The sequence below is a fragment of the Tachysurus fulvidraco genome, chromosome 14, assembly GCF_022655615.1.
Source record: "Tachysurus fulvidraco isolate hzauxx_2018 chromosome 14, HZAU_PFXX_2.0, whole genome shotgun sequence".
In the NCBI taxonomy this organism is placed as follows: domain Eukaryota; kingdom Metazoa; phylum Chordata; class Actinopteri; order Siluriformes; family Bagridae; genus Tachysurus; species Tachysurus fulvidraco.
In genome coordinates this window covers 2,687,202-2,702,191 of record NC_062531.1, presented here as the reverse complement: position 1 = coordinate 2,702,191, position 14,990 = coordinate 2,687,202, and the positions used below count along the sequence as shown (strand labels likewise).

The window sequence follows — 14,990 nt, the reverse complement described above, 5'->3', positions numbered from 1 at the left end:
TAGTCATAACAGCCTGCCAGCGCAGGAGTATGTGGAGCTGCTGCTAGCCTAAGCAGATTTTCTGTGAGTCTTTCTGCATTGTCTGAATTCACAGCTTTGATTTCAGTGCCAGAGATCAGAGTTTGGGTTCACGGCCCATCTGCTGAACGCTCGAGAATCTTCAGTCAGTGGTCATTCGTCCAATAAAAATAATAAATAAATAAAAATAAGATACAAATACTTTACTGATAAAGTGGGTTCTGTAGTATAAACAAAACCTTGCAAAACATTCGTTGCATTTTTTTTTTAAATAAGATAACTTGTGCATGTATCATTTCTTGCTACATACCCCCTCTATATATATTATATATAATATAATATTACTATAATATACTATAATATACTATAATAGAATAGAATAGAATAGAATAGAATAGAATAGAATATAGGGGGCACGGTGGCTTAGTGATAAGCACGTTCGCCTCACACCTCCAGGGTTGGGGGTTCGATTCCCACCTCTGCTTTGTGTGTGTGGAGTTTGCATGTTCTCCCCGTGCCTCGGGGGTTTCCTCCGGGTACTCCGGTTTCCTCCCCCGGTCCAAAGACATGCATGGTAGGTTGATTGGCATCTCTGGATAATTGTCCGTAGTGTGTGAGTGTGTGAGTGAATAAGAGTGTGTGTGCCCTGCGATGGGTTGGCACTCCGTCCAGGGTGTATCCTGCCTCGATGCCCGATGACACCTGAGATAGGCACAGGCTCCCCGTGACCCGAGGTAGTTCGGATAAGTGGTAGAAAATGAATGAATGAATAAATATAATATAATATAATATAATATAATATAATATAATATAATATAATATATTATAATATAATATAATATAATGTAAATATATTATAATATAATATAATGTAATGTAATGTAATATAATATAATATAATATAATATAATATAATATAATATAATATAATATAATATGATATAACATAATATAATATAATATAATATAATATAATATAATATAATATAATATAATATAATATAATATAATATAAATCTGTTCCTGTTTATCATCTTACAATTACAATGACGTTAAATGACTCGCATACGCAGGATTAGTAAAGGCTAAATCTCGAATACATTCTAGTCGGCTAGTTCTGGCCCTAAACAGTGAGTATAAAACATTATTTAGAGGCTTATAAAGTGTCCATATGAAGGGATTATTAAGGCATTTGAGATCGAGCCGTAAACTGGCAACCCCGACTGATAAATACCGGTCGCCGAATAAGGAAGTCCCGCCCTCTGACTCATCTGATTGGTTAAACTTCAAAGATTCTCTTTACTGATTGGTTGTCTGTGCTGTCTTGTTGTCGCGTGCGAGCCAGGAGTGAAGGAAAGGGGAGAAAAGGGGAGGGGAGAAAATGGCCGCGTCTGGCTTCCGGTTTTTCAGTTTTTTTTTGTCGGGGGGTTGAAACTGACACACAATGATTCGGGAGGAACAACGGCCTGAGAAAACACGGCTTCTGTAAATAAACACAACATTCAGGCGGCCCGACAAACATGGAGGATCAGGTAATGAGGAACTGGCGTTTGTTTTTGTTTGCTTCACTTTTAAAAAGGTTTTGTTGGAGTCTATGAGTCGGGGCTGGGTGTAATGTACTGGGCTGTGAAAAATGTACTGGGCTGTGAAAAGGAGTCTCTCTCTCTCTCTCTCTCTCTCTCTCTCTCTCTCTCTCTCGGAGACACACACACAGGGAGACACACACAGGGAGACGGAGACACACACACACACAGAGGGAGACACACACACACAGAGGGAGACACACACACAGGGAGACACACACAGGGAGACGGAGACACACACACACACAGAGGGAGACACACACACACAGAGGGAGACACACACACACAGAGGGAGACACACACACACACACAGAGGGAGACACACACACACAGAGGGAGACACACACACACACACAGAGGGAGACACACACACACACAGAGGGAGACACACACACACACAGAGGGAGACACACACACACACAGAGGGAGACACACACACACACACAGAGGGAGACACACACACACACACACAGAGGGAGACACACACACACACAGAGGGAGACACACACACACACACAGAGGGAGACACACACACACACAGAGGGAGACACACACACAGAGAGGTAGACACACACACACACACAGAGGGAGACACACACACACACAGAGGGAGACACACACACACACAGAGGGAGACACACACACAGAGGGAGACACACACACAGAGGGAGACACACACACAGAGGGAGACACACACACACAGAGGGAGACACACACACACAGAGGGAGACACACACACACACAGAGGGAGACACACACACACACACAGAGGGAGACACACACACACACACAGAGGGAGACACACACACACACAGAGGGAGACACACACACACAGAGGGAGACACATACACGCACTCAGAGGGAGACACATACACGCACTCAGAGGGAGACACACACACACACTCAGAGGGAGACACACACACACACTCAGAGGGAGACACACACACACACTCAGAGGGAGACACACACACACACACAGAGGGAGACACACACACACACTCAGAGGGAGACACACACACACACACACAGAGGGAGACACACACACACACACAGAGGGAGACACACACACACACAGAGGGAGACACACACACACACAGAGGGAGACACACACACACACAGAGGGAGACACACACACAGAGGGAGACACACACACAGAGGGAGACACACACACAGAGGGAGACACACACAGAGGGAGACACACACAGAGGGAGACACACACACACAGAGGGAGAGGGAGACACACACGGACACAGAGGGAGAGGGAGACGCACACGGACACAGAGGGAGAGGGAGACGCACACGGACACAGAGAGAGGGAGACACGCACACGGAGAGAGGGAGACACGCACACGGAGAGAGGGAGACACGCACACGGACACAGAGAGAGGGAGACACGCACACGGACACAGAGAGAGGGAGACACGCACACGGACACAGAGAGAGGGAGACACGCACACGGACACAGAGAGAGGGAGACACGCACACGGACACAGAGAGAGACACACACACACAGAGGGAGACACACACACACAGAGGGAGACACACACACACAGAGAGAGAGGGAGACACACACACACAGAGAGAGAGGGAGACACACACACACAGAGAGAGAGGGAGACACACACACACAGAGAGAGAGGGAGACACACACACACACAGAGAGAGGGAGACACACACACAGAGAGAGAGGGCGACACACACACACCGAGAGAGGGAGACACACACACACCGAGAGAGGGAGACACACACACACCGAGAGAGGGAGACACGCGCACACACACACCGAGAGAGGGAGACACGCGCACGCACACACACAGAGGGAGACACGCGCACGCACACACACAGAGCGAGACACGCGCACGCACACACACAGAGGGAGACACACGCACACACACACACAGAGGGAGACACACGCACACACACACACAGAGGGAGACACACGCACACACACACACAGAGGGAGACACACACACACACACAGAGGGAGACACACACACACACACAGAGGGAGACACACACACACACACAGAGGGAGACACACACACACACACAGAGGGAGACACACACACACAGAGGGAGACACACACACACAGAGGGAGACACACACACACACAGAGGGAGACACACACACACACAGAGGGAGACACACACACACACAGAGGGAGACACACACACACAGAGGGAGACACACACACACACACACACACAGAGGGAGACACACACACACACACACACACAGAGGGAGACACACACACACACACACAGAGGGAGACACACACACACAGAGGGAGACACACACACACACACAGAGGGAGACACACACACGTACAGGGAGACACACACGGAGAGGCCCACACAGGGAGAGAGACACGCACACACATGGAGAGACGCGCGCGCGCACCCACACACAGGGAGAGACGCGCGCGCGCACCCACACACAGGGAGAGACGCGCGCGCGCACCCACACACAGGGAGAGACGCGCGCGCGCACCCACACACAGGGAGAGACGCGCGCGCGCACCCACACACAGGGAGAGACGCGCGCGCGCACCCACACACAGGGAGAGACGCGCGCGCGCACCCACACACAGGGAGAGACGCGCGCGCACGCACCCACACACAGGGAGAGACGCGCGCGCACGCACCCACACACAGGGAGAGACGCGCGCGCGCACGCACCCACACACAGGGAGAGACGCGCGCGCGCACGCACCCACACACAGGGAGAGACGCGCGCGCGCACGCACCCACACACAGGGAGAGGCGCGCCCGCGCACGCACCCACACACAGGGAGAGGCGCACGCACCCACACACAGGGAGAGACGCGCGCACGCACCCACACACAGGGAGAGACGCGCGCACACACCCACACACAGGGAGAGACGCGCGCGCGCGCGCACCCACACACAGGGAGACACGCACGCGCGCGCGCACCCACACACAGGGAGAGACGCACGCGCGCACGCACCCACCCGCGCACGCACCCACACACAGGGAGAGACGCGCGCACGCACCCACACACAGGGAGAGACGCGCGCACGCACCCACACACAGGGAGAGACGCGCGCACGCACCCACACACTGGGAGAGACGCGCGCACGCACCCACACACTGGGAGAGACGCGCGCACGCACCCACACACTGGGAGAGACGCGCGCACGCACCCACACACTGGGAGAGACGCGCGCACGCACCCACACACTGGGAGAGGCGCGCGCGCGCACGCACCCACACACAGGGAGAGACGCACGCGCGCGCACACCCACACACTGGGAGAGACGCGCGCACGCACCCACACACAGGGAGAGACGCGCGCACGCACCCACCCACCCACACACACACACAGGGAGAGACGCACGCGCGCACCCACCCACCCACACACACACACACACACACGGAGGGAGACACACACACAGTGAAGCAGTGAAATGTTCACACACACACACGGAGATAAACACAAACACACGCAGAGACACACACACAGACATACAGACACAGAGAGAGAGAGAGACACACACACAGTCTCTCTCGTTCTCTCTCACTCACAGAGACACACTCACTCACACACACAGACATGCACAGACACAGTGAGAGAGACACATACACTCTCTCACACACACACACAGTCTCTGTCGTTCTCTCTCTCACTCACTCACACACACTCACACACACACTGCAGCTAAGCTAAGCTTGTATACCAATGTATGAATTGTTTATTCCAGCTTTATCAGCATTTAGACTTCATTTCGTCTCATTTGGCCTCCAAAACCAGTGACGACAAAAATGAGAGTGTATAAGTCTGTGAGGTGTGTAGAGAGCACAAGGCGTGTACGAGGGTCCAAAGTCTTTAATTTTGTGCACAAACCCGAACATTAATAATTATTCTCACCATCATTGTGACTGTACTGAAGCCTGGTGAGTTAACTTACTGTAGCAGTGCGTAATAACCGGCTTGTTCTTATTGGTTTGGGTTTCAATGCTGTATCTAAATAATTTCCACATTTTGTTCCTTATAAAATTAATTTTCCTACAATAATAAAGTCACCAGGGATAAATGTTATAAACAATGAAATAATAGTAGTGTATAAAACGCTATAAATATATACAGCCTTAGAAACTTTCTCAAATGCAAATATCGACAAATTAAAAAGTTTTCTAAAGGTAAAATTATTTATTATTATTATTATTATTATTATTATTATTTCAGTTTGCTTTCTTGTTAGCTATGAAATTCCTGCCTCTAAACCCGGCTGTCTACCAAACGACTAGTTATTGACTATGTAGTGCACTAGATAGGGCGCTCGTGCCATTATTCAACACGCAATGTAGTGCACGTACTCATTCATATCCGTGCAATTTAGGACTCGCGCCATTTCCCTCGCCGGGTTTTTCCCGGGTGCGTCCCAAATCGACTCCCACACGTTAGCTTTAAACACCCCAAATTCAACCGCTTTCATGGAAAATTTGCGATTTTTACCTTTTTTTGTATTTTGTATTTTTATTTTTACAATTCAAATTCACAAAAAGTTCCATTTAAACATATTAATGACTAAAACGTCGAAGTAATTCCAGGTTAAACACAATTATAGGACCATTTGTACATTTTGCATAAAATAAATAAATAAATCCAAGTTATTTACTCTGTTGATTGAATGTGACTGAAAATTATCTTTCTGGATTTTTTTTTTCTTGCTCTCTAGTTTACTGAACTCTTTTTTTTATTTATTTATTTGTTTGTTTGTTTGTTTTGCCTAAAACCTTTTTCTGCTTATAAACAAGCTTGGAAAATTTGGAAAAATAAAAATCTGTAACAAAATGTAAAAAAAAAAAAAAAAACACACACACACAAAACAATTTATAAATTTGTGTGTTTTTTTTTATTCACGTCTGTAAAAACGATCACATCAAACCGTTACATCGGCGTCTACTTTCAAACTTCTAGCGACTCGTTACGTTTTTTTATCGTCGACGTCTCATTAAAATTCGTGCGTTTTGACTACGACCCCAAACCCTTTTCAAGCCCCCTCACAGTATCTCAGAAACAGCCTCAGTTTTCTCGACGTCGATGTGCTGAAAACTGCTTAGCTGTGTTTAACACGCTGCTGTTATAAACATGTTATGTCCGCTGTGACTGTGAATATTGCGAGCTTTATCATAAACGACCGCAAACAGAAGCTGTTTAATATTTAGAACACTGTTGCGCTATTTGTTTCTTTTCAGCTTATAACGTTAACCTGATTAAGTCAGGAAGCGTAGATGGTTTTTATGAAAATATTGTTCTCCAATATAAGAACAATTAATGGATATTTATTTATTATTATTTTTTAATATCCATTTCTTTTATTTGTTTTTTTGTTCTTTGTTTTTGGTACACAGGTAAAAGGAGGCGATGCGAGCAGTGACTTTTTGTCAGGAAAAAAGTTTGCAAATTTTCGAATTATCGTAGAATCTTTTCTTTTGTCGACTTTATGCACAGACGCCATGAAACTGCGAAGCTTTTAGCTTAGATAATTATACTGTGAATTAATTAATTTATTTATTTATTTATTTATCTTTAGTCCTTTCCTGAGTGTGTTTAGGTGAACAATAATAATCCGATTCTTATCCGTGATCTTAATCCCGTTCCCAGATTAATACAAGTTGAAAATTGAGTTACAAGACGAGCAGCTGTCTGGTTTTGTTGCTACTGATTCATACACAGCTCGGTTTGTTGGTTTCGAGCGTTGAGCTACAAAAGGACACTTTATCGTAACTTTAATAGTCTGTGTTCTCCGTGATGTTTAGTAGCTCTCTACAATTCACACAAACAAGTAAACGTCTTGTTCGTTGAGGATAAACACAAACCTTTAAATACAAGTCTGATAGTAATCTTGAACCTTTGTCTAATATTGAGCTTCGTATAATAGTAAATCTTCCATCGTAAAAGGTGCCAAACGAATAAAATTGAATTGATTTAAATCCGTCTGTTTCAGACGCTCCTTCTTGGGAAAAATCAGTCTCAGAGGAGCCGAATGAAACAATTAGAGACCCAGAAGCTCGATTCTGAATACGCTGAATTTTGGCAATTGAACTCACGATCTTCTCATCCAACGCTTCAACCACTTAGCTACGACATCCCAAAATATCCCGAAACAAATCCGTTGCTCCGAATAACGGTCACCTTACAGCTTTATAGCTTTTATGTTCGATGTTAGGACAATGTTAGCTGGCTCGCTCACTGTATGTTATATTACGCTAGCTGCCCCTTTTGAGCCTCATGTCTTAGGCTCAGGAACTCGATCGTGTTTTTCTTTCTCCTTCAGACACGTTTTTGTGTTATAGAATGAAGGCGGTTGGGGGTGAGTGAAAAGCATGCCTCAAGAAAGCACTTGTACGTTTTCGGAGGAAACCGAACATGCTTTGATGTTTGCTTTAAAAAAAAAAAAAAGGGGAGTGAGCGTCTCGTCAGCGCGCGGCGAGTCTTGCGTTCGTCTGCTGTCACACAGCTGCGGGTTAAGAGACGTTCAGAAAGCAAACCCAACACTTTCCATTGCTCATCAGCTCCAGGATGAAGCTCTGTCTCACTATTAGTGCAGATTAGAAGATTAGATTAAACTCCACTATCAGTGGAACATTCACGGGGCACATGGGGCATGTCGTTGTAGGTAAATAATAAACCACAGGATGTTTTATTCCTCTTCTCCTCTACCGCCGCACAGTTTTACACGCCTCTCTTCTTAACGTCACTAAGACAAACGTGTGTTTAAGGGGAAAACTCGCAGCTGTCTGTCTGACCGATAGAAAGTGGAGACGCTTCTCTACACCTTACGTAAACCTCTCCTTCCAGGAAAACGTCACCGTGTCGAAGACCGCGTCATCGGTCACTTCTGATCGGAAGAGAGAGCGTTAATGCGTCGTCGTGCTCGCCATGTCCGGCTTCACCTCTTCCTGATTAATCCTCTACTTCTTTACGAAGGCTTCCAGATCTTTGGGCTCCTGGATTAGTGAGTTTGGATTAGCGATCCAGCTGGAAATGACGGTTCAGGGCCGAGCACCGGAGAGCGAAGAAAAACGTTCTCATTCACAGAATAAAGCTTCCTCAGTGGAAAGGCGTTTATTTAAGTTGCAGCGCAAAATTGTGATAATCGGGTATTGAAATCCAACAAAACAAGCAAATCCAAAAAAATCTGAAAAGTTTTGTTTACATTTTGTGTGGATTTTTTATTTATTTGTTTGTTTGTTTGTTTGTTTGTTTAAAGTGAGTGATTTTGTGTAACGGCTGTTTTCTAGACTCAGAGGTTTATGTTGTGATAAATTATGTCACAAGCCGCATCCCAAATAACAGCACTACACACTTGCACTCCGCACTACACACTTATACTCCTAGTGTTTAGTGTATGAATGTTAGCAGGGTCGTATTGCCTCGAACGGAACACTAACTCTTTTGTCCTAACAGGAAGTAAACAAGGTTTCCCAGTCGACGGAGAACGGCGTCAGGCGACCGCAAGGCGACGCCCCTACGGTAGCTTTATCACGGCGAATATACAGAATTATTTAAAATGTTGATGAAATAAACTCGCACACACACGTTGTATGATTTAATAGACATTTGTAAGTTGTCTCGTTCCCCAGAGTGTCTTCGGTCTTCTCGCGCCTGGTAGCCCTGCCCCTCTTCTGCTACGTAAATAAAGCGGCGAATGCACGAAGTGTCCAACATTCCACACTAAAAAAACAAACAAAAAAAAATAGCTCTGCTACTCTCACGATTTCGCAGACATCACAATAGATTTGTTATATTTTTTAAAATAAAAATGAATATTTTAATTCCAGACTGACGGGAAGCAGGCGAAGTTTGTTTGTTTGATTCTCTCCGTGTAATAAATGTTTTTCTAGAAAACCGGCTTGTGCATCAAACCGTTCGGAACTTTACCCAAGTAAATATAGACCCGCATTCGCCTTTCTTTCTTGCTCGTGATCTGATCTCTATGGTCCATGATCTCGTCTGAACTTGGATTACGAATCGTATAAACTCGAAGCCAGAAGGAGGAGCGTCGTGTGGGGACGTGACCCGACCTGAGAACGTGTCCGAGTCAGGATTAGAGCACAAAGCTGGTCCGATTCCTCTCCCTGGCCTCAGTCCTGTCTGTCCTGTTGCTTTAACGCCTTTAAGACTGTAAACATTTGCCCCTCGATCCCTCGCTCACGCGCTGCCTGGCACTGGTTTAACCAGCACGATCAGCTTGGCTCCTAAATCTCCCAGTCTCACGTTGGCTCTTGTTGAAAATCTACAAGGAAAAGCAGAACATACAGAATCTAAATCAGGCGGTGTGTTTTATTTTTTTTGTTCTTTTCCCGTGGACAAACACCGCGGCCGCTCAGGTGGCAGCATTAATTTCTGATTAATGACAAATTAAAGCAGTGTTTATCATCCTCACACATACACACACACACACACACACACACACACACACACCGTCTTCACATCCCAGCTTGTTGAGAAGCAGAAAGAATCTATTTTTGCAAACATAATCCATCTACTGGAAGGAATTACGGTCAGAATGAAATAAACTCGGCATGGGAACGAAACACAGGTTCACCAAGCAGCAGAAACACGACACGTCGCCTGCTACAGGGTTTATACGTGCGTAAGAGTTTGTGGTCAGGTGAAATCCACCGCAGCTCCTTTCACAAACGGCCACCAAACACTCCCGAGCCTCTCGAGTCAGCGAAGACGTTTGATGGCTTTAAGCATGTTGTTCACAGAGAGACCTACTGCATGTCCAGAGAATCATCCTTACTCTTATTGTGTAAATATGAACTGTCCTGATATGTGTGTGTGTGTGTGTGTGTGTGTGTGTGTGTGTGTAGTGCACAGTACAGGTGAAGCTGGAACTGGGCCACCGCGCTCAGCTGCGGAAGAAAGCCACATCCGAAGGCTTCACGCACGACTGGATGGTGTTCGTACGAGGGCCCGAGAACAGCGACATCCAGCACTTCGTAGACAAAGTCATCTTCCGCCTGCATGACAGTTTCCCAAAGCCAAAGAGAGGTGTGTGTGTGTGTGTGTGTTGTCCCCAAATGAAACGAAAGTGGGCGTGGCCTCCGGTAGCTACAGGGAGGGGGCGTGTCCTTACTTTTACATGCAACACATCAAGCTAATACACCTAAAGGTCCACGGTTAGCAGCGCCTTCCTGATCTTAGTTTTAATTCATGTCTTTTGCTGAAGGTAAATAAACGTTGTAGTCGTTCTACAAAATAACAGCATGGCGTAGTATCGTATAGCGTAGCGGACTATGTAGCACGGGCGGCGGCGTCTGACGGCGTCGTATTGTGTAGAACGGACAGAACTAGCATTCTACAGATAGTGTAATATGATAAGAGGTGTATTATAGAGTAAATAGTACACTACATTGTGTGTGATGTGTCAGAGCGATCACTGTCTATCTGCTGAAGATACCAAGTGTGTTTGGACACCACCGAATCACTTCGAAACGACTCTGAATCATACGTGAGTTTGATCGGCAAACAAGATAGACTGTGGGAGTTCCTGTAATAGAAGCGTTTCATTTTCAGCACGCCGTATAATTAAAGATCAAACCCAAGACACTTCTGGACGTCTTTCATACCTCAGCATTTAAGCTTGGTTCGTAATATAATGTGCAAACACACACACGCATACACACACACACACGCATCTCTGTTAGACCTCAGCAGTGTGTGAGTGTTCGAGTCAGGTGTATTAGATTAGGTTGTAACTAAACTCTGGGGAGGACAGACGACTTTGGAGCCCCGGGGCAAAAGTGATCTGTGTTGACCTATGAAATGGAGAACACCAGACTGATTGTGTGTGTGTTGTGTGTGTGTGTGTGTGTGTTGTGTGTGTGTGTTCTGATTGCAGTGTGTAAGGAGCCTCCATATAAAGTAGAAGAATCAGGATATGCAGGATTTCTCATGCCTATAGAGGTCTACTTTAAAAACAAGGTGAGTGCGAATGTCCTAGTTCTACTGCAGTCTCTCTCTCTCTGTCTCTCTCGCTCTTTCTTCCCCTCCCCCCTCTCTCTGTCTCTTTCTCTCACTCTTTCTCACTCACCCACACATCTGTTTCACACAGTTTCCCCTCCTTTCGGGGTCAGAGGTTCTTCCTTTTTGCCCACATATTGAAGTGTTTTATCTCCAGCAGTGTGTATAGAGAGCTCACAGAGACGACACACACTGCGTTCGAGTAAAGAGACGAGATTGAAGTGGATGATAAACTCTGCACTGGCCCGAAACACACTTCTGCAGGCCACGTGGTCTCTCCAGCGCTTTTTTATCTGCAGCACTTCCTTCCGCACCGTATCACTTTACAGCGGGCTTCATAAAGGGAACGTTATTATAGCGCTCTGCACAGGTTCCTGTTGCACCCGCACATGTCTCTGTGTCCACCGGACAAAAGCGCTCCTTCTGGACGAGCCAGACCACCGTCATCTTTTCCCCCGGGCTTTCTCACAGACTCCTTCCTTCTTTCTGGAATTCCTTCCGAACGTCTTTCCTCGCTTGCTTCTGAACTTCATCCCTTCCTTTCTTTTCTCGTCACTCCTCTGTCTTTCCGCTCTTCCTCGAAAACTCTCCAAACCCCGTCCTTTCTGTCTTACATTTCTGACCTTGCAAACTTTTCTTACCTCCTTCTAAATATTCTTCCTACATTTTTCCCCAAACTCCCTTAATTGTTTTTTTTCCCCCCATACTTCTTTTCCTCTCTTCCTTCCAAAAGTTTCTTCTGCGCTTCCTTCCTTTTTGTTTTGTCCTGATTTCCCTCCTCACTCACTTTTCGGACTTCCATTCGTTCCTCTCACCTCGCATTTATCCAAAACATCTTTCTAACTGTCTCTCCACCCTTCCTTCTATACTCTGCTCCTTGAGAGTAAGTGTGTGTGCGGTCAGCGTGCTGTGTGCGGCGAGTCAGTCAGCGTGCTGGGGTGGTGCGGCGAGTCAGTCAGCGTGCTGGGGTGGTGCGGCGAGTCAGTCAGCGTGCTGGGGTGGTGCGGCGAGTCAGTCAGCGTGCTGGGGGGGTGCGGCGAGTCAGTCAGCGTGCTGGGGGGGGTGCGGCGAGTCAGTCAGCGTGCTGGGGGGGGTGCGGCGAGTCAGTCAGCGTGCTGGGGGGGGGGTGCGGCGAGTCAGTCAGCGTGCTGGGGGGGGGTGCGGCGAGTCAGTCAGCGTGCTGGGGGGTGCGGCGAGTCAGTCAGCGTGCTGGGGGGTGCGGCGAGTCAGTCAGCGTGCTGGGGGGTGCGGCGAGTCAGTCAGCGTGCTGGGGGGGTGCGGCGAGTCAGTCAGCGTGCTGGGGGGGGTGCGGCGAGTCAGTCAGCGTGCTGGGGGGGGTGCGGCGAGTCAGTGCTGCTTGAATCGTGTTGTAACCCCGAATATTTCTTGCTGCAGGAGGAGCCAAAGAAGGTTCTTTTTAACTACGACCTGTTCCTGAACCTGGAGGGGAACCCGCCTGTCAATCACTTGCGCTGTGAGAAACTCACCTTCAACAACCCGACCCGAGACTTCCGCAAGAAACTGGTCAGAGCTGGAGGAGTGAGTGAAGGACTGAAAACTCTATCATCACTGCGTCTGGTTTTAAAGACTAATATAACAATAATAATGATGATAATGATAATAATAATAATAATAATAATAATAATAATAATAATATGCTTACTGACATATTATTGACCTACTGACTGAATTAATCCCTGACCTACTTGATCGATCACTGATGAATACGTTGTTCATGGTTTCATCCAGACCAGGGGTCGGCAACCTTAAACACTCGGAGCCATTTGGACCCGTTTACCACAGAAAAAAAAAAACACAGGGAGCCACAAAACCCTTTTGACATCTAAAATGAAGAGAACGCTGCATATATATCGTTTTTTTACCTTTATGGAAAGTAGAGAAAAAAGTGTAGTGTGTTGCATTTATGATGAACTGCTAAACAAAATTTTATTTCTGCAGGCAAACAAAAATATTTTTAACAGTTTGAACTAACCTTAAGAAAAAAGTCGCCGGGTTGAAGGTTACTTTCAAATAAAATGTTCGATGTCCAATCGAGTCCTCTTCGTATTCATGACCAGGGCTCTCAAGTTTTGAAGACAGGCAAGCTCGCGACATCTCCAACACACACACACACACACACACACACACACACACACACCCGCAACCCCAATATTTTTCATTGGTTGTTGCGTTAAATCTTTCCCAGATAGTGCTATTTTCTGATTGGCTGTTGTGTAGCCTCTTTTTTTGATTGGCTGATAAGTGTCAGGCTCGACTAAGAACTGAGACACGCTTGATTCCTGCCCGTTTCCATAGACACAGCGGTGCGGACAGATGCATTTTAGACGCTGCGGCTTATTAAATATATGATAACTAGTCCAAAAGTTTTTCTGTGTGAGAAATACGATGTGTGGTGGGAGAGCGTGAGAAAAGACCGACATGTGTGACTGTCACTCTCTATGCGTGACACTTTGACAGCCCTGCATGACATCAAAAACTTCCCGGCTGCAGCAAACCAAAAAATGCGTCTGCTTCTGTGTGGGGGGGTTTCGCGAGTCGGCAGTTATGACGCATATTTTGAGCGACAGAAAAATTAAACACGGTATATTTTAATGTTACAAGAGCATCATGATCTTAGAATTTAGAATTTTTTTAAACTAATTAATTAAAATAAAATAAATTCACATTTAAATATTTATATTCCAAATCTACAGGGAGCCGCGGCAGAGGGATGAAAGAGCCACTTGCGGCTCCGGAGCCGCGTGTCGCCGACCCCTGATCTAGACGTACTTTTACGAGTTGTAATAATGACGTCTCGCCTCAGGGACGTTTTGTTTACTCTGAAATCCCAGAACAACGGCGACAGCAGACCGCAGCATCGAGCCGGCCAGCTAACTTTCCAGTAGATGTTAGCGGGTCATTTTTGCCTTGAATGCAGATGAATGACTTATTAAATGGCCTACTGACTGACTTACTGACTCGTTTATTGGATTACTGGCTGACTCGGCTTACTTATTGACTTTTTTACCAACTGACCTACTATTTGCTTATTTCCTTACTGACTGACTTGTTTGCTTATTGACTCATTCACTCACTGCCTTCCTTATTGACTCACTCACTGACTCGTTGACTTACTGACTGACTTACTGACTCACTTATTGACTTACTGACTGGCTTACTGACTCGTTTATTAATTAATTGATTTTTTTTTTGACTCGATGTGTTTATACATTAAGATACGAAAGAGATAAACAATGAGACGAGATTTTGATAAAGTTTAATAGCTTTAATAATAATAATAATAATAAAAAAATATTGGGGTTGTAGGACGATACTCACGGTGTCAGTATCAGGACACAGTTTAAGGTTTGTAGCACACTAAAGGTTC

The 14,990-nt window shown here is 46.3% G+C and overlaps 1 protein-coding gene across 13 annotated transcripts in view; it reads left to right on the top strand.

Annotated features, from left to right (window-relative positions):
- Positions 1–1,383: 1,383 nt before the first annotated feature.
- mllt1a (MLLT1 super elongation complex subunit a) overlaps positions 1,384–14,990 on the top strand; it is a 33,080-nt gene continuing 19,473 nt past the window's right edge. For 10 of the 13 annotated variants that reach the window (XR_007137794.1, XR_007137798.1, XR_007137796.1 and 7 more), the window contains exons 1-4: positions 1,385–1,550; positions 10,450–10,630; positions 11,481–11,563; positions 12,998–13,141. Coding sequence is in view for 8 of the 13 variants with exons in the window: in XM_047800403.1 (XP_047656359.1) it covers positions 1,539–1,550; positions 10,450–10,630; positions 11,481–11,563; positions 12,998–13,141 (420 nt within the window). In the remaining 5 variants the exon portion in view is untranslated. Of the gene's footprint in view, positions 1,551–10,449; positions 10,631–11,480; positions 11,564–12,997; positions 13,142–14,990 lie in introns of all 13 variants that reach the window. The other 3 variants (XM_047800400.1, XM_047800397.1, XM_047800404.1) reach the window with 2 other exon arrangements.